Raw genomic sequence first — 15986 nt, 5'->3', positions numbered from 1 at the left:
ATCAAAATACACATACAAACCTTGTGTGTGTTTTTTTAAAATTACAGTACTTCACCCAGTTAAAGAAGGCCAGAGTTTATGTAAAATAACAAATCTTAGAGTTTGGCTTTTCCAACCCAGGAAGAGCAAAGCTGCTCTCCAAACATATGGATCAACAGCCAAAATGCTGCTGCTGACATTGCTAATCAATAGTTACATAGAAATACATAGAAATGACAACACGGAATCAGGCCGTTCAGCCTAACCAGCCCGTGTTGGTATTTACTCTCCACATGAGCTGTAGTCCTAATCCCGTGTGCCCGCCCTGTTCCCATATGCCTTTATTCCCTTTTCCTTCAACCACCTATCTAACCTATTTGTCGATGTTGAAATAGCATTAACAGTCAGTAGATAAAAGTAGCATGTAAGATTGGTCCTGACTTATTGGGGGTGGCAACGGGTGGGTTGGAGGCGGATGGGAGGTGGAAATAGTTGTTTTTTTGGGTCGCAACCACAAAGTTTTCGGACTTTACATTCCCAGTGGGAAGCCTGTACTTTTACACGCCGACATTAAACCCAGAAATAAAGCCGAGTTGCGATCGCGACCCAAAAAACTATTTTCAATTCCCACCTGCCCCCAACCCACCCATTCTTGGGGTTTAAAATCACCCCCAATGTGCTCGCTCCTTTCATACTTTCCCATTTAGAAACTCAAGGCAGTTTTCTAATTGTATGTGCCGAAACACATATTAAATGGATTATGTGATTAGAACTCAATGAGTGGGAATAGAAATGTTTGTGTTCGATGTGTTTGACCACAATTAGAGCTCAGAGTTATTAATTGTTCACAGATTACGAAGTACTGCCTTAACTGGGCTTTTGAACACTAACCTGTTCTCTTCAGGAATATGTAAAGACATGAATCTTAAAGGTTCTGTACATTGCACCTGCCATCCATGGCGGTCACTAACACGGCTGACATCCACCTTTAAGAACTCATTCGGCACTCTACTCCAGAGTACAGGAGTAAGGTGCTGGACATGAAGTCGAGGAGGACACTGTGGTGTTGGGTTCCTGCGCTCGCTTTTAAACAATCCTGCTGACAGAGGCATTACATTCTGGAAATAAATAAAAGAACACACTGAGGATGCAGTGAAACCTGGTTATAATGAAGACGATTACAATAAAAATCCTTTCATAACGATAAGGTTCTGAAGTCCCAATACAGTTGCATTGCCTTTCAAATGCCTCCTAACGTAATGAAACTCCTAACAACGGCATTTTAATATGGCAAATAACAAATATAAAACATAGTTATAAAAGATGTTCTTAAACAAATATTGAAACACTGAGTAAAACTGTTTCTGAAGCATAACAAAAAAGATTTTAAAAATGACTGATCCTGGCCAACCTGGTTCCTTCCCCCATATTTTTCTCCACAAACACACAGACTTGTTTTCTCTTTAGTTGGATAATATAGGCTGGCAGTTGACCATTCACAAACGGGCAACAGGAGCAATAGGAAAGCAGTAAGAGATAGCACAGGAACAGTCATAAGAGGTATAGAGTGCTGAGATCAACAGGGCCATAAATACGAAAACAATGACTTTACATTTCATAAATACTATATCTAACAGACCTAATGAAAACCATCTGAAGACACAACTAGTATATACTGACTAAGCTTAATTACCATTATACATACATAGGTCAGCATACAGCATACAGTGTTTTACAGGACTGTAACTGATCAAAGCTCAACCGATACTACATCAACTCCTCAATGTGTTATTGTACTGGACAGCACAGTATACATTATTCTAAACAGTAAGTTGAAATACCTGGAAATTATGGCTCAGAAATTCATTTAAGCCAATTTTCAGGTGCCAAATGGGCACAGGGATTGCGAGAATTTGGTCCTTGGACCTCATCTAAATATCTGCCCCACTGAAGAATTGAATTTCGGGCCACTTGCTTTGCCAGCAGTGGCCCTCAAGTAAGTCCCGGGAGGGAGGTGAGAGAGGAGAACGGGAGAGGGGCCGATTGTGGGCCAGCAGCAGCCCTCAGGAGGACTATAGATCCAGGAGGAGTGCTCCTGCTCTTCCTGACTCAACAAGAACATTTCTAAAAAATTATAAATTACCTTTCGTTGATGGTCACTGCTTAGGCTGCAGCAGCCATTGAAGAATCTTTGGAGGGCCTGCCCCGCTCATCACAGACCAATTTTGGCGAGGAGGCCTAACTCAGGTGTTAGACCCTTCATTTACATACGTAAGGGGCCTAACACCTGTTTTAGATAGCCACCAGGAATGCCTGAAAATTGGCCTGATCTAATTTCAGATGTTTTTCCGGCGTCTTTGGGGCGCAGGACATTGGTTCCCAAAACTGGGCCTCACTTCACCCGTTTTACACCTATTAACCAATTGAGCCATTTCAGTGGCCACGTATTGGCGGGGTGGGGAGACTCAAAACGTTCACTGAACTCTGGCCCTAGCAACACTGCCCAAATGTTCTGCTCCAGGGTTTGGAAGAAAATGTGATCTGTAAGAGTTATTCATGACTGATATTCATAAAATAAAATCGTTAACTGACACTAATAATCACAGTGATGGGTATTCCTTCATTCATGTATTCTTTGTGCAGAGGAATTTTTAAATCTTGCTTCTTAGAATATAAGAAAAATCCAGAGCAAGAAAAGTCTATTCAGCCCAGCAAGCCCTCTCCATTCAGAGCCCATGTATGATTATTTTATCCTGGAATTCTTCCAGTACCACCTGTTGAACCCCTTTAGGGAACACAAAGCTATAGACTAACACAAAGAATCAAGCAGTGCTGTTAAATTACAGTGTAACCCACAATCTCACTTCTTAGCAGATATTGACCCAGCTTCTTCTAGTTTTAGAATAATTTTGTGTCATTGAGACATGTGGAGAGACCAGAGAAGCTGGGATTGTTCTCCTCCGAACAAAGAAGGTTAAGGGGAGATTTAGTAGAGGCGTTCAAAATTATGTGGCGTTTTGTTAGAGTAAATAGGGAGAAGTTGTTTCCACTGACAGGTGGGGCAGTAACCAGAGGATACAGGTTTAAGATAATTGGCAAAAGAACCAGAGGGATGATAAGAAGATTTTTTTTAATGCAGTGAGTTGTTATGATCTGGAATGCACTGCTTAAAACGGTGGTAGAAGCAGATTCAATAGTAACTTTCAAAGGGGAATTGGATAAATACTTGAAGGGGAAAAAAAGTACAGGACAATGAGGAAAGAGCAGGGGAGTGGGACTAATTGGATAGTTCTTTCAAGAGCTGGCACAGGCACGATGGGCTAAATAGCCTCCTTCTGCGCTGAATGATTCTATGATTTTATCAGATTTCATGTCTCATATTGGTATTGCCAATAATGGAGGTTTTTGGTCCTAAAGTATCAACAATTCTCGTTTGGCTGTTGTCGCCAAACGAGAATTGTTGATACTTTAGGACCAAAAAACTTGGTGGTACCGTCAGTCTCCCGCCATAACTCTGGCAGGACCTCCCAGGAAACGGCAGGGAACTAAGTGCTGACCCGGTGCAACGTCACTGGGGGCAACACCAGGGCAGAGACTCCTGAAGCTGGGAATTCTCAGTTTCCTAGCTCAGTTGGAATCCAATGTATCTCAGGAGGCCAAATGGAGGCCCCAGCAGTGCAGTCCTTGTCAGAGAAGTCTGGACCTACGAAGGGGGCATTTTTTTTTGATCAGCCACTTTACACAGTTGGACAAGGGGGACCTGGCTGGGTTCAAAGAGGAGCCTGGGCAATCCCCACACCACCCCCCCCCCCACCCACAACTCCAATGGCAGGCAGACGCCAGAGACGCGCTTATAGTGGTGCTTGCTCCATTTAGTTTCTGCCATTGATTAACACAGTATGCACCCCTGGTCAATTTCAAGCCAAGGTCCCACGCACATAGCACTCCGAATGGACAAAACATTTAATTAACGTTCCCACTGGAACCATGCCAGAGACTGCACGCAAATTTTCACTGGCCAGTTTGATTGTCAATTGTGTGCACACAGATGCGCCCCTCCCCCTCGGGAAGTTTGCTATTATCATCACATTATTATCACGTTATTTACGCTTCATACAATGTTCAGTGACTTGTCACTTGCTATATTTCACTTATTTTAAATGAAGGAACAGAAACCTGTACGTACTGGTGAAACGTCTAAACAATGCAAGATTATTTTATAGCGAATTCCGGGCCATTGAATTTAAATTGTAATACAATGCATATTTTAATCAGGTAATTTGTTGTTTTATTAAATCCTAAGTAGAAAACTGTTAATATGTGTTAGTTCAACTGTTACCATTCACGACAAAGCAGTCCGCTTGATCAGCAGCCCAACCAACCTTAAACATCCACTCCCTCCACCACCGGCGCACCGTGGCTGCAATGTGTACTAGCTATAGAAGGCACTGCAGCTACCATCTCAACTTGGACATATATAGCGGTTCCTTCATCATCAGTGGGTCAAAATCCTGGAACTCCATACCAAACCATACTGTGAGAGTACCTTCACTACACGGACTGTAGCAGTTCAAGAAGGCAGCAACTAGCGATGGACAATAAATGCTGGCCTTGCCAGCGACGCCCATATCCCAAGAATTATTATTTTTTAAACTGTTCCACAAGGTGTTTCCTTTTACCACTTTTCAAGTTGCTTTTCGAGGTGAACTCTTTCAGAAGAGAACGTTTAATGCCTTTGCCCTTTCCTGTTGCTGCAGAGGCTGTGCTGCTTGTGAGTTACCGCTCTGTTCACTGCAGCGTATTCCAATGAGATCTCAAGCAAATTTTGGCGTAAGTTTGCCACTGGATGATTGGCGAGCACAATGGTCTAACTTATTGCATTTGTCGCCAATATCGCCAATAATTTTAGTCTCATGCCTAAAAGCTAGCTAGGTTAGCACAGCAGGAAAGCAGATGATGAAATAGAACAATTAAGTTTAATTTTGTTATTTATTGCAAAGAACACAGATTTCTGGAAAAAATAATAACCCTGTGCGCTGATTTTTATGTTTGCTAAGATACAATGGTCAGCCCTGAACAGTGTGTACAACCAACTGGTAACAGGAGACTGACTAAAGTTATCATCTGAAAATGCTAATCCAGCATCACCCACTAGATGGTGCTAAGATCAACAGAATGTCGCTGCTGCCAGATACAGCGTTATATATGAAGCAATGATCAATAAATCAATACGTTGCTTCAATGTGTTACATCAAAAAAGTTTAAATTTACTTCAGTTTCAAAATCCAATGACAATTTTGCAAAGTGAAACACACTGCATCCTTTCAATGAGACATGAGAAACTTTTAAAGTGGATTATAAAACCATAAATATAACCAAATTATATTGATTATAAATGTCAATTTTAAAATAAACCAACAGACCCTAGTACTGAACTTAATGGAGGTATTATTAAAAAATGTATTGCTGAAGAAGGATGATAAAGTTGGTTACAGGACAAAAGTTAAATTGTTAGGAACTCTAGAATGCTACAGCTTTGCAGAAATAATCTGGCAGGCAACTTCTATCTGACGTGGTTTATACTGGGAGAGGGGGTTGAAATTCCTGCCCTTGGTAATTTTAATCGAAGAAGTTGGAGTGAGTACAAAACAGGAAATCTTGTGTTGTACTCCCACCGAATTTTTCACTCAAATTATCGACAGGAAGAATTTTGATCTGAAATGAATGTATGTATTAATAATTTGAGCATTTTTACTTTCATGCACTCCTCTTCTGCACTCTTTATCTAGGTCATTCCTAATTAGTCCCTCTCAGACACCGTTATATCCACCATAAAGCTGATGATTAAAATTCTGAAAATAAAGATTCTTTGTTAAAATCATAACATTCAAAGTTTTCAGTACTTTACCATGAATCTTAAATTTTATTGCCAAAGGAAAGTCCCTCCCTTTCTTCTCAAATAATTAGTCCAATGATGATATCACAGGTCAGATTTCAGCCTTGCCCCTTCTTCATCTGTTCAATCCATGTTACGAAACAGTGGAACGGATTATATCAAAAGAGGAGATTCAACATAATAAAGCCAATGTATTTTAAGCTGTAGATTCAGGATTTGGAACTTTTAAACTCTGCTTTTAATGTGGGACCCACCAGCTGTCAGAGGTTTAAAAGCATTTTGTTAGACCAGAGATTTACTTATATTAGTGGATTTGCCAAGGTGTTGTTCACACTAAATCAAGTGATAAGCTGCTTTATAATAATGGAAATGGTACGGCATGTAATGCACAATATATTATTTTTCTACTAAGGTTTACCTCTATTTCATATGGCCTGTCTCTTTAAGGCCAGAAATATGAGATCATAAACTCAAGTAGAGATCAATTGCAGATTGACAGTTGCATGTAAATTTCTAGCTTCAAGTGAGAAGAAACCAACATGAAATATCTGCTTTTTTTTCTATTTTTATATACATTTGACACTTATTGGAAGTGTGAGAAACTTGAGACTCTTAGATAGATAGATGGATAGTTGAAATAATAGATGGTGCATGATGCATTAAAGGCATTTTTGCTGTCTCAAGCTGGTAACACGTTTGTACCAGTATGTGAAAGAGGGATACAGTCATAAATGCACACACAAAACAACTGTACATGTCTGTAACTTAAAAATGCTGGGAATACACTGCAGGTCCTTCAGCATTAGAAAAGAGAAAAGACAAGTTGCATGAAATCTGAAATAAAAACTTGTCTTCTTTTCCATTTTTATTTCAGATTTTCAAACATTTGCAAACTTTTTTCTTTTTGTCCACACCTGTTATTCATACTCAATTATTGGTGGTTTTATATAATATATGCAAAGTATTACCTTTCCTGACCTCCATTTACAAAAAATGGCTCAACCAGTCTGCGTCAGTGTTTACCCTTCACGCAAGCAAATAGTTAGAATCATATTTACCCACCCTGTTTCCATATCCTTTTAACCTGTTTCCCTTCAACCACCGATCCAATCTCATCTTAAATGGTTGATATAATTTCTACCTTAACCACCAACCCTGGAAGTTAATTCCACAGCCTCACAATTCTCTGTGTAAAGAAGTTTTTCCTGCCCTCTGTTCTAAATCTCTTATATTTTATCCTTGACCTCTCAACTATTGGCAACAGTTTGCTTCTATCTACCCTTTCCCATCCTTTCAGAATTTTAAACACTGTCATATTTCCCCATAATCTACATTGTTCTAACAAAAACATTTCTGAATCTTTCTTCGTATTTGTATTTCTTCATAACAGGCAGCACCCTAGTGAATCTGTGTTGTTCCTTCTCTAAAGCCTCAATATCCTTCTATAGTGTGGGCCCATACTGCACACTACTCTAACTGAGGTCTTATTAAGATTTTATATCGGCTCATCAATATATCGAGTTACATCGAAACTACAGCAAAGAAACAGGCCATTCGACCCAACTGGTCTATGCCGGCATTTATGCTCCACATGAGCCTCCTCCCTTCCTACTTCATCTAACCCTATCAGTATAATCTTCTATTCCTTTTTCCCTCATGTGCATATCGAGCTTCCCCTTAAATGCATCAATGTTATTTGCCTCAACTGCTCCCTGTGGTAGCGCATTCCACATTCTTAACACTCTTTGGATAAAAAAGTTTCTCTTGAATTCCCTATTGGATTTATTAGTGACTACTTTATATTTATGACCTCTAGTTTTGGACTTCCCCTCCATGTCTTCCTACCAAACCCTATCATTATCTTAAAGACCTCCATCAGGTCACCCCTCTCTTTTCTTGGCTTTAAATTCTATACCTCTTGTGATAAAACCTAGAATTCCATTAGTTTTTAACAGCCTTATCAACCTGGGATGCTGCCTGTACCGTCCTGTGAACCTATACTTTCAAATCTCTCTTCTCTTCCGAATCACCAAGCCTGAATACTTCGAAGGTAATAGTTACTGCTGTTATTTTTTCACCAAAATGCATCATCTCACACTTACTGGCAATTAGGGATGGGCAATAAATGCTGGCCTTGCCAGCGACGCCCACATACCAGAAACGAATAAAAAAAAAAATTCCATCTACCACTTTTTAGTCTATTCCCCCATCTTATCAATATAATCTTTGCAGCTTCCTTCGGTCTTCTAAAAATTTAACTATACCTCCTATTTTGGTATCTGCAAATTTTAACACCACTCCCTCTAGACCTATATTCAAATCATTGACTTACACAGTGGACACGACTGGCCCCAGAACTGAACCCTGTGGGACACATTACCCACTTTCAAACACTGTGAAAAACTGCACTTAATTCCTACTCTGTTTTCTCCATCTCACCAATTTTTACTCCAGTTTGCTATCCTTTCCCTAATTCCATACCCTTTAATCTTCTCTGGTAATCTCCAATGTCGTACCTTGTCAAAGGCATTCCTGAAGTCCATGAAAACTACAATCCACTGCATTCCCCTATCTAACGTATTTGTTACCTCCTCTATGAGGTTTGTCAAGCACAATCGCCCCTTTTGTACCTGTGTTGGCTACTTCCAATTATTTTTTATCTAGATACATGGTAATTTCATCCTTAAAGACTCTAAAATTTTCCCTACCACAGTTCTTAAGCTAACTGGCCTGTAATTACCCAACGTAGCTGTGTCTAGCTTTTTACAAATTGGTACTACACTGACCATCAGTATGTCAGTGTGATGAAGAAACCAGCGTTAATGAAGAACAATGATTGTGTGATATATGCCGGATTTCTAACATCAGAGGTGCAAAATTACAGAGAAATAATCTCCATGTTCTAGTACATGCACATAGAGGGGTGTGAACTGAGGATTCAAAACCAAATCTAAATTCAGAAGGATGTCATCACATCATTGGGAATTTTTGGGAAGATTGGGTTCTAAGGCCAGATCTGCTCTGAAAATTCAGCTATTCGCCACCTGGAATCTCTGTTAACTGTAGTAGAATTGAAAACACTAGTTTGCGAACAAGTTTTATATACTTCCCAATGCATAGCTGTATTTCTGCTCCGCTCCAGCGTGGCACTTTGATTCTACAATAGCTGATAAAGGTTAAGGATATAAGAAAGCATGCAACGAGATTGGCCATTCAGCCCATTAAAGCCAGATCTTCCACAGACCATGTACTATCTACCCTCACATGGGCTCTACCCCACCTATTTAATCTCCTGAAGGAAAATTCTGTATAAATACACCCTGATCCCAAAGGTAATCAAACAAAACTCCAACATATTCATCCATCTCTGCGGTTCAGCTGTGGTGTGTTGCCATTCCCAGGCAACAGCTCCTCCACCCCTCCACAGCCCTGTATACAGCACCCACAGGCTCTAAAATTCCACTGGGGTTCAGCCAGTCTCTTGTCATTGATATGTGTGATACTTGCATATTGTTAACTGAACACATGTTAGCCCCGATGGGAGTAAGCACATTGTAGCAATTACTCTCCAATGTCTTCTCTTATATTACTTTGTTATTCCATGATGGAATATTCTAGAGGGTCTGGAAATAAAAGTATTTAGTTATTACCACACTAATTAGTGCGTTTATTTGGACATAACAGTCGGAACTCTGGCAAGAGACCAGAGGAATCCAGAGGGAAATGGCCATTTACTCGATTTCCCTAGCAGTTCTGCCAGTCTCCCGCCAGAGTCTTGGCATGTGACCGGTAGATCCCCTGTGGAATTTCAGACCCATTGTGTCCAATGTTGTAGTTGATCCGCTTAGTCTATACCTATCCCTATAGCTTTCGATTTTGTTTCCAACCGTACAACTATCCAGCTTGTTTTTGAAGGTATTTCATTGACACAGCATCCAGTGCTTTTGCTGCGAGATCTAATATTGCAGGACAAAACAATCTAACAAAATCAGACTTCAAGAACACTAAAGCAGAAATAACTTCAAAGTAATGAGAAATCCTCAGCACACAAAGAAACTCTAAGTCATATTAACATATTGAATAATCTGAGACAGTTTACAAGGCATTAATGTAACCAAAGAGCTCAGATAACAGCATAAAGGCAAATTACTGTGTTAAAATCACTCCAGGGTATTTTAATTGTTGTATCAGTTACCATGTTAAGAAAAAAGCATGACCTCTCTAAGGAAGTAGAAGCATTTGTAAAGGGGGAGGGGAGGGGGACTGGAGACAGATTATCTGTAGCCATGTTTTTTTCAAGATTCTAAGGGGTTTATACATTAACTGAACCCCGATAAATTGTCTAATACAACCATACACTCTGTAACCTGGGAGCATGGGCTGAAGCTCAGAAGAGAAAAGATGCATTGGAGATTTAACTGCTTTACAGAGAGGATGGTGACTATGTGGAATGCATTGCCAAGGAACATAGTAGAATCATAGTGTCAGCAAGTTCAAGAGGGAGCTGGATAGCTTTATTGGCAAAATAAACAATAAGAGGTAGAATATTGCAGTCAGCCAGATGGATTGTGATTTAGCAGCCCTTGTGCATTCATGGTAGTTACTGTATCAAAGCTCTCCAATAAAGATTGAGTCTTTATACATTACAAATTTTATGGGGAGGATTTGTTCAACTTTTGAACTGTTTCTGATCTGGGAATAGCTGATAGTAATGACATTAACAGGCAGCGTGCCCCATGTTTTTGACACATTCACATTGAAGGATTAACAATTTTAACATCATTTCTATAAATTTGTGATAGATCTTTGCAGATTTTGTTTCCTCCTCTGGCCTCATAATCCACGGCACCAGTAAGATGGTCCCAGTGCCTTGAAATCAGCTCATTAAAATAAATATTTGTTGCATGACTCAGTGAGAGCACCAAAGGGGCATAGGTCAGTTTTTCATCACCAGAAGGTCTTAAAGAGCTGCTGATCACCCTTAGAGCAGTCCTGCAGCTGAGGGGGAAAAACTATGACTGGAGACAGACAAGAAAGGAGAACTCCCCGACTCAGTGACGTTGCCTCAGAGGCTCTGCTACAGAAGGTCCTCCAAAGAAGGGTTCTCTTTTTGTAAGTGAGGACTACCCTGCAATAAAGAGCTGTGCCAAAGCAGCATGGTAAGAGATAACAGAAAGAATGATGTCATACCTGAAGCCCAAACTTGGAAACAGGTGAGGAAGCAATTTTGCTGGGCTTTGCAAGGTTGCTTACAATGCATCTTAACTGCACTTCACTCCAAACTTAGTGCACCATAGCAGAGAGAATGCATTGTTAACTGAACACGTTAGCCCCGATGGGAGTAAGCACATTGTAGCAATTACTCTCCAAAGTCTTCTCTTATATTACTTTGTTATTCCATGATGGAATATTCTAGAGGGTCTGGAAATAAAAGTATTTAGTTATTACCACACTAATTAGCATGTTTATTTGGACATAACAGTCGGAACTCTGGCAAGAGACCAGAGGAATCCAGAGGGAAATGGCCATTTACTCGATTTCCCTAGCAGTTCTGCCAGTCTCCGGCCAGAGTCTTGGCATGTGACCGGTAGATCCCCTGTGGAATTTCAGACCCATTGTTCATGTATTTTTTAAATGTACAGATATGTTCTTGTTTTATCAGGGCATCGTGTAATGTTACTATGTCAACATCAATGAATTCTGCATGTTCACACATTCATAAAAGGTGGTTAGTGGGCTCCACACTTGAGTGGCACATATCTTCTCTCACCTTTCTCCTTTCAACATATGTCAGAAAGATGAAAGAAATTGCATTTATATAGCACCTTTCATCAACTCAGAATGACCCAGAAAGCTTCACAGCCAATCAATTACTTTTTAAGTGTAATCACTGTTGTTACACAGGCAAATGCAGCAGCCAATATACACACAGCAAAATCTCACAAACACAAATGAGAGAAGCAACTAATTAATCTGTTTCAGGAGGAAACAGTTGATGGAACACAGAGCACAAGTAAAGAGGAGCGAGTGTGAATGGAATTGCAGGAAATACTTATCTGCCCATGGGACAGGTCAAGGACTCCTTCAATGATTCAGAACTTTCAGGGCCTATCTACAAACTTAGTTTAGTAGCTCAGCATCAGCAATTCATGGAATCATTTGAAATTGTGTCAAGCAGCCTGTGTAGTTTGAGTGTGTTTCTGAAGAAATCATCTATAATCCATATTTGTGGAGTGCTACATGACTGCCTGACTGTGCTGCTGACCACCCTGGAGAATATGGCCACTCCAGGGCCTTCTGCAGTGAAGGTCATCAGCTCAGGCTTAGCTACCATCACAAATGCTATGACTATGGCTCTACTGGACTCCAATCTATAACAGTCTGACTTGTCTTGAGTAGTTCTGGGCACCGTCCCTCAGGAAGGATATATTGGCCTTGGAGGGGGTGCAGCACAGATTCACCAGAATGATACCGGGGCTGAAAGGGTTAAATTATGAGACCAGGTTGCATAGATTAGGCTTGTATAGAAGTTGAGTATAGAAGATTAAGGTGTGATCTAATTGAGGTGTTTAGGATAATTGAAAGGGAGGACAGAGAGAAATAATTTCCTTTGACGGGGTAGTCCAGAACAAAATTCGAGCTAGGCTATTCAGGTATGATGTCAGGAAGCATTTCTTTACACAAAGGGTAGTGGAAATCCGGAACTGTCCCCCAAAAAGCTGTTGAGACTAGGTCAATTAAAAATTTCAAAACAGAGATTGATAACTTTTGTTAGGTAAAGGTATTACGGAACCAAAGCAGATAAATGGGATTAAGATACAGATCAGACATGATCTAATTGAATGGCGGAACAGACTCGAGGGGCTGAATGGCCTACTCTTGTTCCTATGGAGTCACCATATTGGAGAATCATTGAGATAGCCATAACACAGGGCTTCAACATCTTCACTGCTGCTTAGTGCTCTGTTCTCACACCACTTTGGCCATGCTAAAGGGTTGCTGTGGCAGGCAAATGGCTGGAGCTGGCACGGATAATAGAGATGTAGCACTGAATAGTCTTGTGGTGTCACTGGTGCTAGTGGAGGCAAAGCTTGACATGGCATGGGTATTGGACACATGTGAATCTGAATGTCATGCATTGGAGTCTTCAGACACTTAATTAATTAAGTTTGGGCTATTAGGCAATGCTTAATAACTCTTGCTGAATGAGCTCTTGTTCATGCAGACAAGTCTTCAGTCTCATGATCTTATCTTCTGCCTGTGGTTGCTGCAGCCTTTCTTCTCCTATCTGTTGCATGTCATTTTGTAGAGCAAAGCTGTGCAGGACACAGCAGGTTACAATAATATTTGACACATTGGCATGACTGGACTGTAACACTACCATAGCCCCCTGCTTGGACATCTGAGTCACTGCTTTAGAATGCCGATGATGTGCTCAACGAAGATGTTGGTGGAAGTGCACACTGCTTTGTGCCTCCCCTCAGCTCTTGTCCCTGGGTTTCGCAATGGTGTCATTAGCCTCGACTGCAGAGCACATTTTTGGTCCCCCAACAGCCATCCCTGCAGTTGTTTTGGCCCTTCAAATAACAATGGCACTTGTGGATCTTGGCAGAACAAAAGAATCATGGGAGCTGCGAGGGTAACAGGCATTCACAAGCATAATTCAGTTCCTATGTTTGTAGACAAGCTGTGCATTCCTAGCCCATTCTGATATCAACGAAGTAGCATTGGGGGTAGGAGCCTTTTTCAATTGTAAGTGCAGTCAATTATGTTCTGCCATTTGTTCCAATCACAGTATGAGAACTCAGTCACCTTAATGAGTCTAACATACAACCAATGCACAGCTTCCAAGCATCGCAGGTGCTTCTGAGTCGGGTTATTATGCACACTGCTTGTTAGGTGCTTAGACGGCTCAGGCTTAAGCATCCTATAATGCAGAGAGAAAGCGGCCAATTCTCAGCAACCCTGCAGTCATAACGATTGTATAACTGCCCTGCAGTGTCGTGTGGCCAAGATTAAGCATGCAATTATAAAACGTAAGTCAATTACTTAAAATGTTGAGCAAACGGAACCCTTTCATGTGCACATCAGGATAAATTCACCAATCCTGCACTCCCAGATCTGTTTTGTAGCTCTATCCCAATCCTGAACTCCCTTCAAGCAAGGCTCCACACTGGAAGCATGCAATCTTGAACTTACCCCTATCATGACTTACCTTAATCCTTCCCAGTTCAAACTGGAACACATTGGGACTTGTGGCTTGTGCAAATACTGCTGCAAACAGTTTTGTGCTTGGTTCCACCTAAACACAGAATGAAGATCACATTACTGCTGAGGAAAGTTTCTGTAAGGTTATGGTCAATCACTAAGAAATGCAACCTAGTCTTTTATAGGGTCATTCTGAGTAAATTAAAATAATTGAATCCTTGTAATTCAAGTGGCTAATGACCTACACATTTCAGCGTTTCACTGGCCATAATCATAATGCTCAAGCAAATTAATGTTACAGTTTCCAACAATTACTGTTTGTAACTTTTTCTAAAGAGGAACCTACTTAGAGTTATAAATTAGCAACGAGTCTGAGATAATGGACCTAGATGATGAATAACTCAGAATGCAGTCTACGCCGCCTACTCATGTATCACTTGAGTGCATACTTCATTTAATTTTTTTCAAAATCACAATTCATGAAGCAATTCTGAGGCAGTTTTAATATAACCTACACTGTCGAGATCCATAGCAAAGACATGCTCACTGCAGTTAAGTATGTGAAATGAAGCCCACTGATGGCTTGACTTCCCACTGTTTCAGGGTAGCAGTAACCGATTAAAAAAATATATTTTGAATGTAAATTTCAATCATTTACTCGCAGACACGTTCTCAGTCAAGAGTTCTTGTACAAAAAAAATGCCTGCTGTGTTGTGGAAAATGCCTCTTCGTAATAATGTACTTTCTCACTACACTAGGATGACAATCTTACAGCTGGCCGTACTCTATAAATGTGTCAGATGATTTCCCCACAGAAAAACTTCAGCTCATTCAAATAAGAAAAAACAACTTATTTTATATTTCTGGAACCAGACGATGCCCTTGTCTGTAAATGTGATTTGTTATGTGTCCACCGACCCACCACAGCCCTGCCATGATGCGATTCAATGCATGCCATTGTCTTGGGAGAGTATTAAGATTCTTGTGTACTAAGAGGACTCATTATCAGGCTAGCAGAGTCGTATCAGTCACTGGGATATTTACACAGTATACTATATGATTCTATGCAGAATATACTACATAAAAGAGATATTGAGGGCAAATTCACTGATTCCATGCTCCCAGGAGGGAGCTACACTCAAAGGGAGTGCAGATCAGAGATTTGGCATTTTAGTGTTGTACCCCTATCCCCGACCGATTTACCTCTCAATGACATCCTCTTAAAAGAAGCAAAAATGCAACTTGATATCATGGACTTCTTTACAATGTAGCAATGCATTGTTCAGAATGCTTGACAGGGGACTTGATTTAAGTAAACTGTTGAAATTGATCTAACTTTGAACAGGTCCTCTGACATACCTGATAATATGTATTTAATTCTTTGCCATTGGCAGTAAAGGTCAGTAAGCCACTGGCAGTATCCACCAGGCAGCCTATTTCCAGCCCATTGTTATTGCGTCCTTGCCCAGGGCTCGTGCTTTCTCCCGCCCACACCATGTAGCAGTTACTGCGTTTGATGCTGCATTGTAAAAACATTTATAAGAAAATTCATCAGTGCTGCATGCACTTGAGCAGACAACGATGCTCAGATACAAACAACTTTAGCTGTAAGTGCAGCTCTTCTGCAGCTAATCACATTTTTGGTCTTTGACATGAAAGCATTTCTTAGTCCAGCAACTGCAACTATCATTTCTCCCCCAACCTTTGCCTTTTTCCTCCATGTTTTCCTAAGACTTATGCTGGGGTATAGTTCCACAAGCTCTTACAGCCCTCCAGAATGTCACACAAGTGATAATTCTTTATTTGTGAGTCTAGGCAATGGATATTGCCAGGCAATTTAAGCATGTGAGCATCACAGCCAAGCCCCACGTACTCCTGATGTATACCATTGCATTTTCTAGTG

At 40.6% G+C, this 15986-nt stretch overlaps 1 protein-coding gene across 1 annotated transcript in view; it reads right to left on the bottom strand.

Moving 5' to 3' along the window:
• Positions 1 to 15986, bottom strand: part of ryr2a (ryanodine receptor 2a (cardiac)) — a 471729-nt gene that overhangs the window by 200569 nt on the left and 255174 nt on the right. Inside the window, exons 36-38 of the mRNA XM_067988444.1 lie at positions 15443 to 15602; positions 14091 to 14177; positions 871 to 1097 (exon numbers count right to left, since the gene is read on the bottom strand). Of these exons, the coding sequence (XP_067844545.1) occupies positions 871 to 1097; positions 14091 to 14177; positions 15443 to 15602 (474 nt within the window). The remainder of the gene's footprint in view (positions 1 to 870; positions 1098 to 14090; positions 14178 to 15442; positions 15603 to 15986) is intronic.

This window comes from Heptranchias perlo, chromosome 8 (assembly GCF_035084215.1).
Source record: "Heptranchias perlo isolate sHepPer1 chromosome 8, sHepPer1.hap1, whole genome shotgun sequence".
Classification (NCBI taxonomy): Eukaryota; Metazoa; Chordata; class Chondrichthyes; order Hexanchiformes; family Hexanchidae; genus Heptranchias; species Heptranchias perlo.
The sequence above is the reverse complement of the archived record's forward strand: the minus strand, read 5'-3'. Positions and strand labels throughout refer to the sequence as shown.